Source organism: Somniosus microcephalus, unplaced genomic scaffold (assembly GCF_052327205.1).
Source record: "Somniosus microcephalus isolate GS21.2 unplaced genomic scaffold, FLI_Smic_1.0 unresolved_chr7, whole genome shotgun sequence".
Classification (NCBI taxonomy): Eukaryota; Metazoa; Chordata; class Chondrichthyes; order Squaliformes; family Somniosidae; genus Somniosus; species Somniosus microcephalus.
In genome coordinates, this window is record NW_028225185.1 from 31588765 (window position 1) to 31607858 (window position 19094).

Consider the following 19094-nt stretch of genomic DNA (forward strand, 5'->3'; position numbering starts at 1 on the left):
CTGTCTCTCTCTCTGTCTCTCTCTCTGTCTTTCTGTCTCTCTCTCTGTCTCTCTCTGTCTCTCTCTCTCTCTCTGTCTCTCTGTCTCTCTCTCGTCTCTGTCTCTCTCTCTGTCTCTCTCTCTCTCTCTGTCTCTCTCTCTGTCTCTCTCTCTCTCTCTCGTCTCTCTCTCTCTGTCTCTGTCTCTCTCTCTCTCTTCCCCTGCCCCCTCTCAATTCAATTCAATTCAATTCAATTCAATTCAAATCGCTTTATTGGCATGACAAGTTACATCTTATGTTGCCAAAGCATCAGAAAACATTCATGTTTGTTCACAAAAATACAGATCTATCCATACAGTGTATAACCAGATATATCCCTGAGTGTATAAATATATACTTTCATATAATTTATATATACTCTCTCTTATATTTACTGGTTGTCTCTCTGTTTATGGCAAGCTGTAACATAGTGTGCAGCTAGTGTTGCACAATTTCTCTCTTCCCCTAGTAGGTATGGGAGTTTTTGGTCGTCATTCAAATTTCTGAATTCCGGGCATATTTTTGTGAATTTTGGGTAGAAATTCTCCCTTATGCCCTGATATTTTCTACAAGCTGTGAGGAAGTGCATCTCTGTCTCCACCACTCCCTGACTGCAGTGAGAGCATATCCTGTCCTCTCTTGGTAGCCGGGTCTGCCTGTGTCTGCCTTTTTCGATCGCCAGGCTATGTTCACTAAGTCTGTACTGTGGTAAACCACTGTTATAGTTATCACTGTATATTGTTCTCACTGTTCTCACTGTCACATCACTACACGAGGTCGCCTCTTGTCGCACTGTTATACCTGGGCTGACCACCTCCGACTCCGCCCATTACCTGCCCAGGTATAAAGGTAGCTGACTGGCTAGTATTCCTCCCTGTTGGATCGGATCACCCACGAGGGTGGGCTCTGTTATTTAGCCAATAAAAACCTTTATACCTGGGCAGGTAATGGGCGGAGTCGGAGGTGGTCAGCCCAGGTATAACAGTGCGACAAGAGGCGACCTCGTGTAGTGATGTGACAGTGAGAACAGTGAGAACAATATTGTCAAAGTTTTTCTCAGTTTGCTATCCTTTACCATGGTCAGGTAATCAGCCATGTTGTATTGTCTGTTTAGGGCCAAGTAGCAATTGAGTTTGCTTTGGGTTTTTGTTGTTTCTGCCCAATATGACAGATATTTTTCCTTTTGCTTAGCGACGATTGTGTTGGGTCGAATTCTTTGTGTTACGCTGTCACTGTCCTGGGGCTGGTTAGTGTTAGTAGTTACTTCACTGAGTCCCAGGACTAGTTGACTGAGGGTATTCTTCTTTATGGTCCTCTCTTGGCATTTCAGGGCTTCGTAGTGATAGCATTGGGGGTTGCTCATTTCTAGGTGTTTCCAAAATTTGGTGGCTCTTTTTTGGATAGTGATTATTAATGGATATTGGCCTAGTTCTGCCCTGCATGCATTGTTTACTGTTTTCCTTTGAGTCCGGAGTATACTTTTACAGACTTCTGCATGTAGGATCTCAATTGGGTGTTTGTCCCATTTTGCAAATTCTTGTTGTGTTAGCGGTCCCCACACCTCACTGCCATAGAGTGCAATTGGTTCAATTACTGATTTGAAAATTTTGAGCCAAATGCTAATTGGGATTTCTATTTGGATTGATTTTTTAATGGCATAGAAAGCCCTTCTTGCTTTCTCTTTCAGTTCATTCACAGCCAGTTTGAAATTTCCCGTAGAACTGACTTTTAAGCCCAAGTATGTGTAGTTAGTGGTTTGTTCAATTTTGGTTGTTCCTAGTGTGAAATTTATTTTGGGTCCCTGATGTCTGGATCTTTGCTGGAACACAAGGACTTTGGTTTTTTGGGGATTTATTGTCATGGCTCAAGTCTGGCAGTATGACTCCAGCAGATCCAGGTTCTGCTGTAGACCCTCCTTAGTTGGTGACAGCAGAACCAGGTCGTCTGCATAGAGGAGGAATTTAACCTTGGATTCATATAGGGTGAGGCTGGGTGCTGTAGATTGTTCAAGTAGTTTTGCCAATTCATTTATGTAAATATTAAAGAGTGTCGGTGAGATTGGCGAGCCCTGCATCACCCCCCTCCCCTGTGGGAAGTATTTTGTTTGTTTGTCTCCAATTTTAACTGCACATTTGTTGTTTGTATACATTGATTTAATTACATCATATGTTTTTCCCCCTACCCCGCTTTCGATAAGTTTCAGGAATAAACCGTCATGCCAGATGGAGTCGAAAGCCTTCTGGAAATCTATAAAGCATGCGTAGATTTTGCTTTTGTTTTGATGAACGTGTTTGTCAATTAGGGTCTGTAGGGTGAAGATATGATCTGTTGTTCTATAGTTTGGCAGGAATCCAATTTGGCTTTTACTCAAGACATTGTGCTCCTCAAGGAAGTTTATAAGTCTTTTGTTTATGATGCTACAGAATACCTTCCCCAGGTTACTGTTTACACAGATGCCTCGATAGTTATTTGGGTCGACTTTGTCCCCACTTTTGTATATGGGCGTTATGAGTCCTTTGTTCCAGATATCAGGGAAGTAACCGACACTCAGAACCAAGTTGAAGAGTTTTAGGATAGCCAGTTTCATTTTATCGTCTGTGTGTTTAATCATCTCGCTTAGTATGCCGTCTGCCCCGCAAGCTTTTCCTGGTCTCAGGTCCTTGAGTTTTTCAAAAAGTTCTTTTTCTGTTATTATGGAGTCTAGCGGGTTTTGGTTATCTTTTATGGCCATTTCGAGCTTTTCCAGTTTTTTGCATATTTGGTGTTGCTCTGGCCTTAGTGTGTTTTTCTGGTATAATTTTTCAAAGTGGTTTTCCCATGTGTCTCCATTTTGAATGGCCAATTCATCGTGTTGTTTTTTGTGTAATGTATTCCAGTTGTCCCAGAAACAATTGGAATCAATGGATTCCTCAATGGAGCGGAGTGTATTCTTAATATATTGCTCTTTTTTGGTTCTGAGTGTGTTTCTGTATTGTGTTAGTGTCTGACAATAAGTAAGGCGTAATTCCTCGTTTTCTGGATGTCTGTGTTTTTGGTTTGATATTTTTCTAAGTTTTTTCCTCATGTTATGGCAATCTGGGTCAAACCATTTTTCATAGTTTTTTGTTTTGGGTTTGTTCTTGCTAGCTTTCAAGTTTGACCTTGTTGCCAAATTATCAAAAATATTGTTTAGGTTATTCACTGCCTGGTTTACGCCTTCTTTATGGTGGGTGTATATGTTATCCAGAAAGGTGTCCAAGAGAGCTTGAGTTGATTCATTGCTAATTGCTTTCTGGTATTTTTCCGTGTCGTTTTTGGCCCATCTGTACGATTTTTTGGTGTTGTACAGTTTACTGGGTTGTGTTTCTGTGTTGTTTGTTTCTGTCTTTTTAAGATACATAGTAATTTGACTGTGATCTGACAGTGTTGTTTGTGGTTTGACTGTGAATGCTCTGAAAGAGGATGGGTCTAAATCTGTAATCATATAGTCTACTGTGCTGCAGCCAAGAGGTGAGCAATAGGTCGATCTTCCTAGGAGGTCTCCTATGAACCTACCATTGACAATGTACAGACCCAGGCTTCGACAGAGCTGCAGGAGATGTTTTCCGTTGGTATTTGTCTGCTTGTCGCAGTTATGCCTGTATGGAAGGGAAGGGATATCGAAGTGGTTATTCCCGAATATGTAATTGTTTCCCTGATTATTGGTGAAGTCTGGTTCTTCTCCAGTTCTTGAATTGAGGTCACCACAGATCAACACGTTCCCCAGGGCCTGGTATTGGATAATTTCCCCCTCAATGTTGGAGAAGGTGTCCTCTTTGTAGTACGGGGATTCCATTGGGGGGATATAGAGTGCGCAAATGAAAACATCTTGGGTGTTAGAGATAATCTCCCTCTCAATTTTGAGCCACATGTGGTTTTCGCCCTTTTTTATAAATTTGATGTAATTCTTAAGTTCTGTTTTAAACCAAATCAGTATGCCTCCGGAGTCTCTGCCTTGGGTTACTCCTGGTGATTTATTGGAGGGGACCACCAGCTCAGTGTACCCTTGGGGACGGCCAATGTGTCCTTTTCCTTTATACCAAGTTTCCTGTAAAATGATAATATCTATATCTTTAGTTTCATCTATGAACTCTGGGGTCCTACTCTTCACGTCGAGCACCGAAGAGCGTAGACCTTGGATATTCCAGGTCGAAATATATAAGGATTTCATGTTAAGTTTGATCTTTTACTATGATAGGTTAAAGAGTGGTACGTGTTTGTCGTGTCTAAATGTGGGAAAAAAAGATCATCTCAGTTGTCTATAAATGTTAATACTACTTGGTTACAGTTCTTTCTATTAATTAGTCCTTGATTTTTTTCATTTTCTCTCTCTCTGTCTCTCTCTCTCTCTCTGTCTCTCTGTCTCTCTCTGTCTCTGTCTCTCTCTCTGTCCAATTTTTTTCCAATTAAAATGCTTTATTGGCATGAAAGTTTACAGAGAACCATATTGCCAAAGCTTACATAGCAAAAAGGTACAGTTTTCCAACATTCTGTAGGTGTCAATCGATTTGACATTTGTTGGGTACATACAATATTACTTTTAAACAATATTAATTTTAAACAGTCTTTGTACTTCATTTGGTACGTTCAATATTAATTTTAAACAGTCTTAATTTTAAACAGTCCTCAGGTTGTGACATGTTGTTACATATTTGGCCCCAAGGTATGGTCTGTCTCCTTCTTCTAGGACTAATCTCAATTTTGACAGATCATCCAATTCCTTGAAATCTGGGGTTGTTTGGCTTAGCTTGTTGAATAATATGTTTCTTGATGTGTTGAATTTTTCGCATTTTAGGAGGAAATGCATTTCTGTTTCAACCTCGCCAGCCAGACATTGATCGCATATTCTATTCTCTCTAGGCTGCCAGGATTTCTTGTATCTGCCTTTTTCAATTTCCAGTTGGTGGTCGCTTAGTCTGTACCTGGTGAGGGTCTGTCTCTGTTTTGTGTCTCTGATGGTCGTGAGGTAGTCTGCCAGTTTATATTCTCTTTTTAGGGCCCGGTAACATTCTAATCTGCTTTGGCTTTCGGTTATTTTGTTCCAATGTTCCAGGTAGGTTTCTTTGCATTTTTTAATGATTTGGTTCACTCGGATTGGTGTTTGGGCGGCTGTGTTGGTCTGGGGCTGGTCAGGGTCCGGCTGAGTACTTAGTTTCCGTAGCAGCTGACTCAGGGGACTCTTTTCTGGGTTTAGCTCTTGGGTCTGAAAGGCTTTGAAATGAAGGGTGTCTGGGGAGCTAGATTTGAGGTGATTTAGGAAGTTTAGTGCTCGTTTTTGGATGTTTATTATCAGTGGGTATCTGCCTAGTTCGGCTCTGCATGCATTTGTTGGCGTTTTCCTTTGGGTGCGAAGGATGCTTCGGCAGAATTCTGCATGTAGGGCTTCTATTGTATGTTTTTCCCATTTAGTGTAGCTTTGGTGATTTAGCGGGCCCCATACTTCACTACCGTACAGTGCAATGGGCAGGATTATGCTGTCAAATATTTTGAGCCAGATTTTGATTGGGATTTGGATGTTGTAGAATTTTCTTTTTATTGCATATAGGGCTCTTCGGGCTTTTTCTTTTAGTGCATTCACTGCTATGCTGAAGCTCCCTGATGCTGTAATAGTTAGACCAAGGTAGGTGTAGCTCATAGTGTGTCCTATAGTGATATCACTGAGGGTAAACTGGTATTTGTTTTCCTGACATCTGGGCCTTTTTTGAAAAATCATGATGTTGGTTTTCTTTAGATTTACTGTTAGAGCCCAATTTTGGCAGTATTTGTCGAGTAGGTCTAGTTGTTGCTGTAATCCCTGTTCTGTGGGAGACAGCAGAACCAGGTCGTCCGCATAGAACAGGGATTTCACTTCTCCATCTAGGAGACGGAGACCTGGTGACTCGCTTTGCTCCAGCATGTCTGCTAATTCATTTATGTATATGTTGAACAGGGTCGGGCTCAAATTGCAGCCCTGCCGGACGCCTCTTCTCTGGGTGAAGAAATCGGTGCGTTTGTCTCCAATTTTGACCTCTCTCTCTCTCTCTCTCTGTCTCTGTCTCTCTCTCTGTCTCTGTCTCTGTCTCTGTCTCTGTCTCTGTCTCTCTCTCTCTGTCTCTCTCTCTCTCTCTCTCTCTCTGTCTCTCTCTCTGTCTCTCTCTCTGTCTCTCTCTCTGTCTCTCTCTCTGTCTCTCTCTCTCTCTCTCTCTGTCTCTCTCTCGTCGTCTCTCTCGTCGTCTCTCTCGTCGTCTCTCTCTCGTCGTCTCTCTCTCGTCGTCTCTCTCTCGTCGTCTCTCTCTCGTCGTCTCTCTCTCGTCGTCTCTCTCTCGTCGTCTCTCTCTCGTCGTCTCTCTCTCGTCGTCTCTCGTCGTCTCTCTCGTCGTCTCTCTCTCTGTCTCTCTCTCTCTCTCTCTCTCTCTCTCTCGTCGTCTCTCTCGTCGTCTCTCTCTCGTCGTCTCTCTCTCGTCGTCTCTCTCGTCGTCTCTCTCGTCGTCTCTCTCGTCGTCTCTCTCGTCGTCTCTCTCGTCGTCTCTCTCGTCTCTCTCTCGTCGTCTCTCTCTCGTCGTCTCTCTCTCGTCGTCTCTCTCTCGTCGTCTCTCTCTCGTCGTCTCTCTCTCGTCGTCTCTCTCTCGTCGTCTCTCTCTCGTCGTCTCTCTCGTCGTCTCTCTCTCGTCGTCTCTCTCTCGTCGTCTCTCTCGTCGTCTCTCTCGTCGTCTCTCTCTCGTCGTCTCTCTCGTCGTCTCTCTCGTCGTCTCTCTCGTCGTCTCTCTCGTCGTCTCTCTCGTCGTCTCTCTCGTCGTCTCTCTCGTCGTCTCTCTCGTCGTCTCTCTCGTCGTCTCTCTCGTCGTCTCTCTCGTCGTCTCTCTCGTCGTCTCTCTCGTCGTCTCTCTCGTCGTCTCTCTCTCGTCGTCTCTCTCGTCGTCTCTCTCGTCGTCTCTCTCGTCTCTCTCGTCGTCTCTCTCTCGTCGTCTCTCTCTCGTCGTCTCTCTCTCGTCGTCTCTCTCTCGTCGTCTCTCTCTCGTCGTCTCTCTCTCGTCGTCTCTCTCGTCTCTCGTCGTCTCTCTCTCGTCGTCTCTCTCTCGTCGTCTCTCTCTCGTCGTCTCTCTCTCGTCGTCTCTCTCTCGTCGTCTCTCTCTCGTCGTCTCTCTCTCGTCGTCTCTCGTCGTCTCTCTCTCGTCGTCTCTCTCGTCGTCTCTCTCGTCGTCTCTCTCTCGTCGTCTCTCTCTCGTCGTCTCTCTCTCGTCGTCTCTCTCGTCGTCTCTCTCGTCGTCTCTCTCGTCGTCTCTCTCGTCGTCTCTCTCGTCCTCTCTCGTCGTCTCTCTCTCGTCGTCTCTCTCTCGTCGTCTCTCTCTCGTCGTCTCTCTCTCGTCGTCTCTCTCTCGTCGTCTCTCTCTCGTCGTCTCTCTCTCGTCGTCTCTCTCTCGTCGTCTCTCTCTCGTCGTCTCTCTCTCGTCGTCTCTCGTCGTCTCTCGTCGTCTCTCTCGTCGTCTCTCTCTCGTCGTCTCTCTCGTCGTCTCTCTCGTCGTCTCTCTCTCGTCGTCTCTCTCGTCGTCTCTCGTCGTCTCTCTCTCGTCGTCTCTCTCTCGTCGTCTCTCTCTCGTCGTCTCTCGTCGTCTCTCTCTCGTCGTCTCTCTCTCGTCGTCTCTCTCTCGTCGTCTCTCTCTCGTCGTCTCTCTCTCGTCGTCTCTCGTCGTCTCTCTCTCGTCGTCTCTCTCTCGTCGTCTCTCTCTCGTCGTCTCTCTCTCGTCGTCTCTCTCTCGTCGTCTCTCGTCGTCTCTCTCTCGTCGTCTCTCTCTCGTCGTCTCTCTCTCGTCGTCTCTCTCTCGTCGTCTCTCTCTCGTCGTCTCTCTCTCGTCGTCTCTCTCTCGTCGTCTCTCTCTCGTCGTCTCTCTCTCGTCGTCTCTCTCTCGTCGTCTCTCTCTCGTCGTCTCTCTCTCTCGTCGTCTCTCGTCGTCTCTCTCTCGTCGTCTCTCTCTCGTCGTCTCTCTCTCGTCGTCTCTCGTCGTCTCTCTCGTCGTCTCTCTCTCGTCATCTCTCTCGTCGTCTCTCGTCGTCTCTCTCTCGTCGTCTCTCGTCGTCTCTCGTCGTCTCTCGTCGTCTCTCTCGTCGTCTCTCTCGTCGTCTCTCTCGTCGTCTCTCTCTCGTCGTCTCTCTCTCGTCGTCTCTCTCTCGTCGTCTCTCTCTCGTCGTCTCTCTCTCGTCGTCTCTCTCTCGTCGTCTCTCTCGTCGTCTCTCTCGTCGTCTCTCTCGTCGTCTCTCTCGTCGTCTCTCTCGTCGTCTCTCTCGTCGTCTCTCTCGTCGTCTCTCTCGTCGTCTCTCTCGTCGTCTCTCTCGTCGTCTCTCTCGTCGTCTCTCTCGTCGTCTCTCTCGTCGTCTCTCTCGTCGTCTCTCTCGTCGTCTCTCTCGTCGTCTCTCTCGTCGTCTCTCTCGTCGTCTCTCTCGTCGTCTCTCTCGTCGTCTCTCTCGTCGTCTCTCTCGTCGTCTCTCTCGTCGTCTCTCTCGTCGTCTCTCTCGTCGTCTCTCTCGTCGTCTCTCTCGTCGTCTCTCTCGTCGTCTCTCCTCGTCTCTCTCGTCGTCTCTCTCGTCGTCTCTCTCTCGTCTCTCTCTCGTCGTCTCTCTCGTCGTCTCTCGTCGTCTCTCTCTCGTCGTCTCTCTCTCGTCGTCTCTCTCGTCGTCTCTCTCTCGTCGTCTCTCTCTCGTCGTCTCTCTCGTCGTCTCTCTCTCGTCGTCTCTCTCTCGTCGTCTCTCTCGTCGTCTCTCTCGTCGTCTCTCTCGTCGTCTCTCTCGTCGTCTCTCTCGTCGTCTCTCTCGTCGTCTCTCTCGTCGTCTCTCTCGTCGTCTCTCTCGTCGTCTCTCTCGTCGTCTCTCTCTCGTCGTCTCTCTCTCGTCGTCTCTCTCTCGTCGTCTCTCTCTCGTCGTCTCTCTCTCGTCGTCTCTCTCTCGTCGTCTCTCTCTCGTCGTCTCTCGTCGTCTCTCTCTCGTCGTCTCTCTCTCGTCGTCTCTCTCGTCGTCTCTCTCGTCGTCTCTCGTCGTCTCTCTCTCTCGTCTCTCTCTCTCGTCTCTCTCTCGTCTCTCGTCTCGTCGTCTCTCTCTCGTCGTCTCTCTCTCGTCGTCTCTCTCTCGTCGTCTCTCTCTCGTCGTCTCTCTCTCGTCGTCTCTCTCTCGTCGTCTCTCTCTCGTCGTCTCTCTCTCGTCGTCTCTCTCTCGTCGTCTCTCTCTCGTCGTCTCTCTCTCGTCGTCTCTCTCTCGTCGTCTCTCTCTCGTCGTCTCTCTCTCGTCGTCTCTCTCTCTCGTCGTCTCTCTCTCTCGTCGTCTCTCTCTCGTCGTCTCTCTCTCGTCGTCTCTCTCTCGTCGTCTCTCGTCGTCTCTCTCTCGTCGTCTCTCTCTCGTCGTCTCTCTCTCGTCGTCTCTCTCGTCGTCTCTCTCTCGTCGTCTCTCTCGTCGTCTCTCGTCGTCTCTCTCTCGTCGTCTCTCTCGTCGTCTCTCTCTCGTCGTCTCTCTCTCGTCGTCTCTCGTCGTCTCTCTCGTCGTCTCTCTCTCGTCGTCTCTCTCTCGTCGTCTCTCTCGTCGTCTCTCTCGTCGTCTCTCTCTCGTCGTCTCTCTCGTCGTCTCACTCTCGTCGTCTCTCTCGTCGTCTCTCTCTCGTCGTCTCTCTCGTCGTCTCTCTGCCGTCTCTCGTCGTCTCTCTCTCGTCGTCTCTCTCTCTCGTCTCTCTCTCTCGTCTCTCTCTCTCGTCGTCTCTCTCGTCGTCTCTCTCGTCGTCTCTCTCGTCGTCTCTCTCTCTCGTCGTCTCTCTCTCTCGTCGTCTCTCTCTCTCGTCGTCTCTCTCTCTCGTCGTCTCTCTCTCTCGTCGTCTCTCTCGTCGTCTCTCTCTCGTCGTCTCTCTCGTCGTCTCTCTCTCTCGTCGTCTCTCTCTCGTCGTCTCTCTCTCGTCGTCTCTCTCGTCGTCTCTCTCTCGTCGTCTCTCTCTCGTCGTCTCTCTCGTCGTCTCTCTCTCTCGTCGTCTCTCTCTCTCGTCGTCTCTCGTCGTCTCTCTCGTCTCTCTCGTCGTCTCTCTCTCGTCGTCTCTCTCTCGTCGTCTCTCTCTCGTCGTCTCTCTCGTCGTCTCTCTCGTCGTCTCTCTCGTCGTCTCTCTCGTCGTCTCTCTCGTCGTCTCTCTCGTCGTCTCTCTCGTCGTCTCTCTCGTCTCTCGTCGTCTCTCTCGTCGTCTCTCTCTCTCGTCGTCTCTCTCTCTCGTCGTCTCTCTCTCTCGTCGTCTCTCTCTCTCGTCGTCTCTCTCTCTCGTCGTCTCTCTCTCTCGTCGTCTCTCTCGTCGTCTCTCTCTCGTCGTCTCTCTCTCTCGTCGTCTCTCTCTCGTCGTCTCTCTCTCTCGTCGTCTCTCTCTCTCGTCGTCTCTCTCTCTCGTCGTCTCTCTCTCTCGTCGTCTCTCTCTCTCGTCGTCTCTCTCTCGTCGTCTCTCTCTCGTCGTCTCTCTCTCTCGTCGTCTCTCTCTCTCGTCGTCTCTCTCGTCGTCTCTCTCTCTCGTCGTCTCTCTCGTCCTCTCTCTCTCTCTCTCTCTCTCGTCCTCTCTCTCTCTCTCTCTCTCTCGTCCGCTCTCTCTCTCTCGTCCGCTCTCTCTCTCTCGTCCTTTCTCTCGTCCTCTCTCTCTCTCTCGTCCTCTCTCTCTCTCTCTCGTCCTCTCTCTCTCGTCCTCTCTCTCTCTCTCTCTCTCGTCCTCTCTCTCTCTCTCTCTCGTCCTCCCTCTCTCTCTCTCGTCCTCCCCCTCTCTCTCTCGTCCTCCCCCTCTCTCTCTGTCCCCCTCTCTCTCTCTATTCTGTTCACTGTTATTAGAGCAAAATATTCCCCATCGACCAGTCATACTATTACGGTGATCCAATGTGCGATATAGTATGTCCGTACCGCAGTCCCAGGCTGCTCTGAATCCGATCTCAGTGGATCAGCGAGCTCTGATTTCCAAATAAATTGGGGCCTGCCTATCCATCGGGGGAATCTTCGTGTCCCCAACCTTTGCTGGAAGCCTGGTGCCCACACCACTGACTCTTTGCCCTCCGCTTCCTCCCCCAGCTCCAGCCCGGCCGCGACGAAAGTGGAAGACGACAAGAGCAAGCTGAAGATTGTGGAGAGCGAGTGAGTCTGAGACCTGAGGCGGGTTTAACTCGTCCTCCCCCCGCAACAGCCTTCCATCACCCCACACCCCACCCCTTGGGCACACCCCGCCCTCCATCACCCCACACCCCACCCCTTGGGCACACCCCGCCCCACACCCCACCCCTTGGGCACGCCCCGCCCTCCGGTACCAAGTGGCCATTCTTTACGTGTGAGCTCGGACGGTGAAATCTTGTTCAGATATTCAGCTATGGGGTGCGTCGCAAACCAGCCTCGATTTCCGCCCCCCCCCCCCTCCCCACAAGCATTTTCCAGCGGAGGTGGGGAGGAGCTGAGTGGGGGGTGTCAGCAGCAGGAATCCTGACTGATTTTTATTGCCCCCCCCTCCCACCCTGAGCATAGAGTGTACAGCAAGATCCCCAAAAACAGGCAATGAGTTGAATGACCAACTGTAATGTGTGTGTTTGGTTTTTTTTTTTGATGGGGTTGGTTGAGGGATAAATATTGGCCCCAGGACACTGGGGAGAACTCCCCCCCTGCTCTTCTTCCAATAGTAGCCGTGGGATCTTTCACGTCTACCTGAGAGAGCAGACGGGGAGCTCCTGATCGCTGTCCAGTCACCCCTGTTGGAGGGTGCATGCACGGACTGGATGAGCATCCTGTCAACACAGAAACAGGCCATTCGGCCCAACCAGTCCGTGCTGGAGTTTATGCTCCACTCGAGCCTCCTCCCGTCTTTCCTCATCTAACTATCAGCGTAACCCTCTATTCCCTTCTCCCTCATATACTTATCCAGCCTCCCCTTAAACGCATCTACGCTATTCGCCTCGACCACTCCCTGTGGTAGCGAGTTCCACATTCTCACCACTCTCTGGGGAAAGAAGTTTCTCCTGAATTCCCGGTTGGATTTATTAGTGACTCTCTTATATTGATGGCCCCTAGTTCTGGTCTCCCCGACAAGTGGAAACATCCTCTCTACGTCTACCCTATCGAACCCCCTTCATAATCTTAAGACCTCTATCAGGTCACCCCTCGGCCTTCTCTATTCTAGAGAAAAGAGCCCCAGCCTGTTCAATCATTCCCGATAGTTATAATCGCTCAGTTCTGGTATCATCCTTGTAAATCTTTTTTGCACCTTCTCCAGTGCCTCTATATCCTTTTTATAATATGGAGACCAGAACTGTGCACAGTGCTCCAAGTGTGGTCTAACCAAGGTATATGGAGACCAGAACTGTGCACAGTGCTCCAAGTGCGGGCTAACCAAGGTATATGGAGACCAGAACTGTGCACGGTGCTCCAAGTGTGGTCTAACCAAGGTATAGGGAGACCAGAACTGTGCACAGTGCTCCAAGTGTGGTCTAACCAATGTATACAGAGACCAGAACTGTGCGCGGTGTTCCAAGTGTGGTCTAACCAAGGTATATGGAGACCAGAACTGTGCGCGGTGTTCCAAGTGTGGTCTAACCAAGGTATATGGAGACCAGAACTGTGCACAGTGCTCCAAGTGTGGTCTAACCAAGGCATAGGGAGACCAGAACTGTGCACGGTGCTCCCAGTGTGGTCTAACCAAGGTATATGGAGACCAGAACTCTGCACGGTGCTCCAAGTGTGGTCTAACCAAGGTATAGGGAGACCAGAACTGTGCACAGTGCTCCAAGTGTGGTCTAACCAAGGTATACGGAGACCAGAACTGTGCACAGTGCTCCAAGTGTGGTCTAACCAAGGTATATGGAGACCAGAACTGTGCACGGTGCTCCAAGTGTGGTCTAACCAATGTATACGGAGACCAGAACTGTGCGCGGTGTTCCAAGTGTGGTCTAACCAAGGTATATGGAGACCAGAACTGTGCGCAGTGCTCCCAGTGTGGTCTAACCAAGGTATATGGAGACCAGAACTCTGCACGGTGCTCCAAGTGTGGTCTAACCAAGGTATAGGGAGACCAGAACTGTGCACGGTGCTCCAAGTGTGGTCTAACCAAGGTATATGGAGACCAGAACTGTGCACGGTGCTCCAAGTGCGGTCTAACCAAGGTTCGACACAAGTTTAGCATAACCTCTCTAATGTAATAGAGGTGTTCAGAATCATGAAGGGTTTTGATGGAGTAAATAAGGAGAAACTGCTCCCAGTGGCAGGAGGGTCGGTAACCAGAGGACACAGATTGAAGATAATCGGTAAAAGAACCAGAGGGGAGATGAGGAGAATGTTTTTTACGCAGCGAGTTGTTGTGATCTGGAACGCGCTGCCTGAAAGGGCGGTGGGAGCAGATTCAATAGTAACTTTCAAAAGGGGGAATTAGAGAAATACTTGACGGGGAAAAATGTGCCGGGCTGTGGGGAAAGAGCAGGGGGGAGTGGAACTAATTGGAGAGCTCGTTCAAAGAGCAGGCACAGGCGACGCCTCGATTAAAAAAAATTCTCATCCTCATCTTCATGGCCCTCCTCGCCCCCTCCCTATCTCTGTAATCTTCTCCAACCCTCCGAGACCTCCGTGCTCAGGACATTCTTTAACAGGAACTAGTAAAGGACAACTAGAGCTCATGGTTACGCGTCCCCCGATTTCCGTCGCTCCGCCTTTGGCGATCGCGCCAGGGCCCCCGAGCTCTGGAATTCCCTCCCTAAATCTCTCCGCCTCTAAGACGCTCCTTAAAACCGACCTCTTTGGCCAAGCTTTTGGTCGCCGGTCCCTAATATCTCATTGTGTGGCTCAGGGTCAAATCTTGTTCCTGTGAGGCGCCTTGGGACGTTTTACGACTGACGTAAGAAAAGTACTAGGCCCTTGGTCTAAGCGTTAAACAATGCTTTAATCAACTGTTTTACAACATGGAGGTCTAGTTGTGTCCTTCACTAGTTCCTGTTAAGAATGTCCTGAGCAAGCTGGGCCCGTGCCCGAGTATTTATACTCTCCCTGGACAGCGCCACCCGCAGGCCGCTCAGTATTGTTTCATAAGTCTTTCTTTTATGAATGACTGATTCATGTTAACTACGTTAAAGGCGCTGGATAAATCTTGTTGACGGGATGTGTGTGTGTTGTGTCTGTAGGTTGTCCGAACTACAGAACAGACTGGCGCAGGCGCAGAGGCGGGCGGCGCAGTTCGAGCAGTCGGAAGGGCGGCTCAGGCGCCAGGAGGCGGAGCTGCAGGAACACAAGGCCGCCAGCGAGCAGCAGCTGCAGACCCTGGGCAAGCAGCTGGAGGTGAGGCCGGTCTCGAGGGGGGGAGGGCCGTCCGATCACTGTCGCCGCGACACGGGGAGCGTTACGGCGACTCGCATCCCTCCAGCGCGTCACACCACCTCAGGACGTCCCGAAGCGCTTCACGGCCAGTGAAGGACTTTTTAGTTTGAAGTGTGGTCACTGTTGTAATGTGGGAAATGCAGCAGCCAATTTGCGCACAGCAAGCTCCCACAAACAGCAACGTGATAAATGACCAGATCATCTGTTTTTTAGTGATGTTGGGCGGAGCGAGGGGTGCGGGGTATATAGAGCGAGGGGTGCAGGGTATATCGAGCGAGGGGTGCGGTTTATATAGAGCGAGGGGTGACGTAAGAAATCTACTGGGCACTTGGTCTAAGCGTTAAACAAAGCTTTAATCAACTGTTTTTCAACATGGAGGTCGAGTTGTGTCCTTCACTAGTTCCTGTTAAAGAATGTCCTGAGCAAGCTGGGCCCATGCCCGAGTATTTATACTCTCCCACCCGCAGGCTGCCCAGTATTATTTCATAAGTCATTTCCACATGAACGGCAAGATTCATGTCAAGGGGTGCGGGGTAGATCGGACTGTGTTAAGGTGCGGGGTCTAGCGGTGCTGGGGTTGGGGAGTGGGTTATGGAGGGATTGGCCTGGGTTACTAAAGCCGGATTTAATATTTATCGATTGACGTACGTCTCGCTGTTTTGCAGCAATTGACCGAGGATCGGGCCTCTCTGAAGGCGCAGGTGACATCTCTCCTGGCCGAATTGCAAGACAGCCAGTCCAGCCTGGAGGGCATGACTAAGGAGAGTTCGTCGCTGGAGCGGAGGTGAGTGGGGTTGGCGCAAAGGGGGGGGCGGGTTCCGTGGGCGCAGGCTGCTGCCCCACCCCGGCCGACCGTTCTCGACAGCGACTGGTCGGATCGGCTGACCGACCGTGGGGTGCGTCGCATGCCCATCCCGATCCGGTCGCTCACCCGCTCGCCACTCGTCCTCCTAATTTCTTTCTGGGCGCGCGCGCGCGGTCCCTTTAACGGGTTTCGCGCCCACGTGGAATTTCACGGTTGAAAAGCCGGGGCGCGGCCGATCAGCTTGGCGAGAAGGTCGCCGCTCGCGCCCTCCAGCGGGTGGGTCATTGTTCATCCAACACCAACTTACATTTATCCGTAAGAAATAGGAGCGAGAGTCGGCCATTCGGCCCCTCGAGCCTGCTCCGCCATTCAGTAAGATCATGGCTCATCTTCGACCTCAACTCCACTTTCTCGCCCCGATTCCCCGAGAGTCCAAAAATCTTCCCGATCTCAGCCTTGAATATACTCAACGACTGAGCCTCCACAGCCCTCTGGGGCAGAGAATTCCAAAGATTCACCGCCCTCTGAGTGAAGAAATTCCTCCTCATCTCAGTCCGAAATGGCCGACCCCTTATCCTGAGACTGTGACCCCTGGTTCTAGACTCTCCAGCCAGGGGGGAAACAGCCTCTCAGCATCTACCCTGTCAATCCCCCTCAGAATCTGATATGTTTCAATGAGATCACCTCTCATTCTTCTAAACTCCAGAGAGTATCGGCCCAATCTACTCAATCTCTCCTCATAGGACAATCCCCCCATCCCAGGAACCAGTCTGGTGAACCTTCGTTGCACTCCCTCTATGGCAAGTATATCCTTCCTTAGGTAAGGAGACCAAAACTGTCCACAATACTCCAGGTGTGGTCTCACCAGGGCCCTGTATAATTGCAGTAAGATGTCTTTACTCTTATACTCAAATCCTCTTGTAATAAAGGCCAACATACCATTTGCTTTCCGAATTGTTTGCTGTACCTGCCTGTTAACTTTGTGATTTGTGTACAAGGACACCCAGGTCCCGCTGAACACCAACATTTCCCAATCTCTCCCCATTTAAAAAACACTCTGCTTTTATATTCTTCCGACCAAAGTGGATAACTTCACATTTCTCTGCATTATACTCCATTTGCCATGTTCTTGCCCACTCGCTTAGCCTGTCTATGTCCCCTTGAAGCCTCCTTGCATCCTCCTCACAGCTTACATTCCCCGCCTTTAACGTAGTAAAATGCCTCACAGGAGCGTAAATCGGACAATAATTTGACACCGAGCCACATAAAGAGAATATAGGGACTGGGCGACCTAAAGCTGGGTCAAAGAGGTCGGTTTTAAGCAGCGTCTTAAAGGAGGAGAGAGAGAGGCGGAGAGGTTTAGGGAGGGAATTCCAGAGCTATGGGGCCCTGGTGCGGTCGCCAATGGCGGAGTGATGGAAATCGGGGGATGCGCGAGAGGCCAGAATTGGAGGAGCGCGGAGATCCCGGAGGGTTGTGGGGGCTGGAGGAGGCCATGGAGGGATTTGAAGGCGAGGAAAAGAGTGCGATGGCAAATTAATCTGAACTTAACGTCATGTGGGAGCGCCGGGGGTCTCTGCACTTCCAGTGGGCCGAGGTTCCTGGTTCTGACACTGACTGCAGAGTCCTCTCACTCCCGCCCGCCCGCCCACTCTCTCGCTTTCTTCCCGTGCGGCAGGTGCCGGACAGCGGAGGAGAGGCTGCGGGCCCTGGAGCAGGAGGCGGAGGTGCAGAAGAAGCAATACAGCGTGACTGTCGACCAACTCCGGATCGCCGTGCACAGCTTCGAGTCCGCCCTCAAAACCGAGCGGCAGAGCGCTTCCGAGGACAAGTGAGTATAAACTCCCTGAACCCCTCGATTAGATTCCAGCCTGCAACTCACTCCCGGGTATCTGCTATTCTATATATAAACCCCCCGAACCCCTCGATTAGATTCCAGCCTGTAACTCACTCCCGGGTATCTGTTATTCTATATATAAACCCCCCGAACCCCTCGATTAGATTCCAGCCTGTAACTCACTCCCAGATATCTGTTATTCTATATATAAACCCCCCGAACCCCTCGATTAGATTCCAGCCTGTAACTCACTCCCGGGTATCTGTTATTCTATATATAAACTCCCCCGAACCCCTCGATTAGATTCCAGCCTGCAACTCACTCCCGGGGATCTGTTATTCTATATATAAACCCCCGAACCCCTCGATTAGATTCCAGCCTGTAACTCACTCCTGGGTATCTGTTATTCTATATATAAACCCCCGAACCCCTCGATTAGATTCCAGCCTGTAACTCACTCCTGGGTATTTGTTATTCTATATATAAACTCCCTGAACCCCTCGATTAGATTCCAGCCTGTAACTCACTCCCGGGGATCTGTTATTCTATATATAAACCCCCCGAACCCCTCGATTAGATTCCAGCCTGTAACTCACTCCCGGGTATCAGTTATTCTATATATAAACCCCCCGAACCCCTTGATTAGATTCCAGCCTGTAACTCACTCCCGGGTATCTGTTATTCTATATATAAACTCCCCCGAACCCCTCGATTAGATTCCAGCCTGTAACTCACTCCCGGGTATCTGTTATTCTATATATATATACCCCCCGAACCCCTCGATTAGATTCCAGCCTGTAACTCACTCCCGGGTATCCGTTATTCTATATATGAACCCCTCGATTAGATTCCAGCCTGTAACTCACTCCCGGGTATCTGTTATTCTATATATAAACTCCCCCGAACCCCTCGATTAGATTCCAGCCTGTAACTCACTCCCGGGTATCTGTTATTCTATATATAAACTCCCCGAACCCCTCGATTAGATTCCAGGCTGTAACTCACTCCCGGGTATCCGTTATTCTATATATAAACCCCGAACCCCTCGATTAGATTCCAGCCTGTAACTCACTCCCGGGTATCTGTTATTCCATATATAAACCCCCCGAACCCCTCGATTAGATTCCAGGCTGTAACTCACTCCCGGGTATCTGTTATTCTATATATAAACCACCCGAACCACTCGATTAGATTCCAGCCTGTAACTCACTCCCGGGTATCTGTTATTCTATATATAAACCCCCCGAACCCCTCGATTAGATTCCAGCCCGTAACTTGCTCCCGGGTACCTGTTATTCTATATATAAACCCCCCGAACCCCTCGATTAGATTCCAGCCTGTAACTTGCTCCCGGGTACCTGTTATTCTATATATAACCCCCCCGAACCTCTCGATTAGATTCCAGCCTGTAACTCACTCCCGGGTATCTGTTATTCTATATATAAACCCCCGAACCCTCGATTAGATTCCAGCCTGTAACTCACTCCCGGGTATCTGTTATTCTATATATAAACCCCCCCGAACCCCTTGATTAGATTCCAGCCTGTAACTCACTCCCGGGTATTTGTTATTCTATATATAAACCCCCCGAACCCCTTGATTAGATTCCAGCCTGTAACTCACTCCCGGGTATCTGTTATTCTATATATAAACCCCCCCGAACCTCTCAATTAGATTCCAGCCTGTAACTCACTCCCGGGTATCTGTTATTCTATATATAAACCCCCCCGAACCTCTCGATTAGATTCCAGCCTGTAACTCACTCCCGGGTATCTGTTATTCTATATATAAACCACCCGAACCACTCGATTAGATTCCAGCCTGTAACTCACTCCCGGGTACCTGTTATTCTATATATAAACCACCCGAACCCCTCGATTAGATTCCAGCCTGTAACTTGCTCCCGGGTACCTGTTATTCTATATATAAACCCCCCGAACCCCTCGATTAGATTCCAGCCTGTAACTCACTCCCGGGTATCTGTTATTCTATATATAAACCCCCCCGAACCTCTCGATTAGATTCCAGCCTGTAACTCACTCCCGGGTATCTGTTATTCTACATATAAACCCCCGAACCCTCGATTAGATTCCAGCCTGTAA

At 49.6% G+C, this 19094-nt stretch overlaps 1 protein-coding gene across 3 annotated transcripts in view; it reads left to right on the top strand.

Moving 5' to 3' along the window:
- ikbkg (inhibitor of nuclear factor kappa B kinase regulatory subunit gamma) overlaps positions 1-19094 on the top strand; it is a 41181-nt gene that overhangs the window by 11062 nt on the left and 11025 nt on the right. For all 3 annotated transcript variants that reach the window (XM_085978910.1, XM_085978907.1, XM_085978909.1), the window contains 4 exons: positions 11078-11140; positions 14158-14311; positions 15016-15134; positions 16834-16986. In XM_085978910.1, the coding sequence (XP_085835036.1) occupies positions 11078-11140; positions 14158-14311; positions 15016-15134; positions 16834-16986 (489 nt within the window). The remainder of the gene's footprint in view (positions 1-11077; positions 11141-14157; positions 14312-15015; positions 15135-16833; positions 16987-19094) is intronic.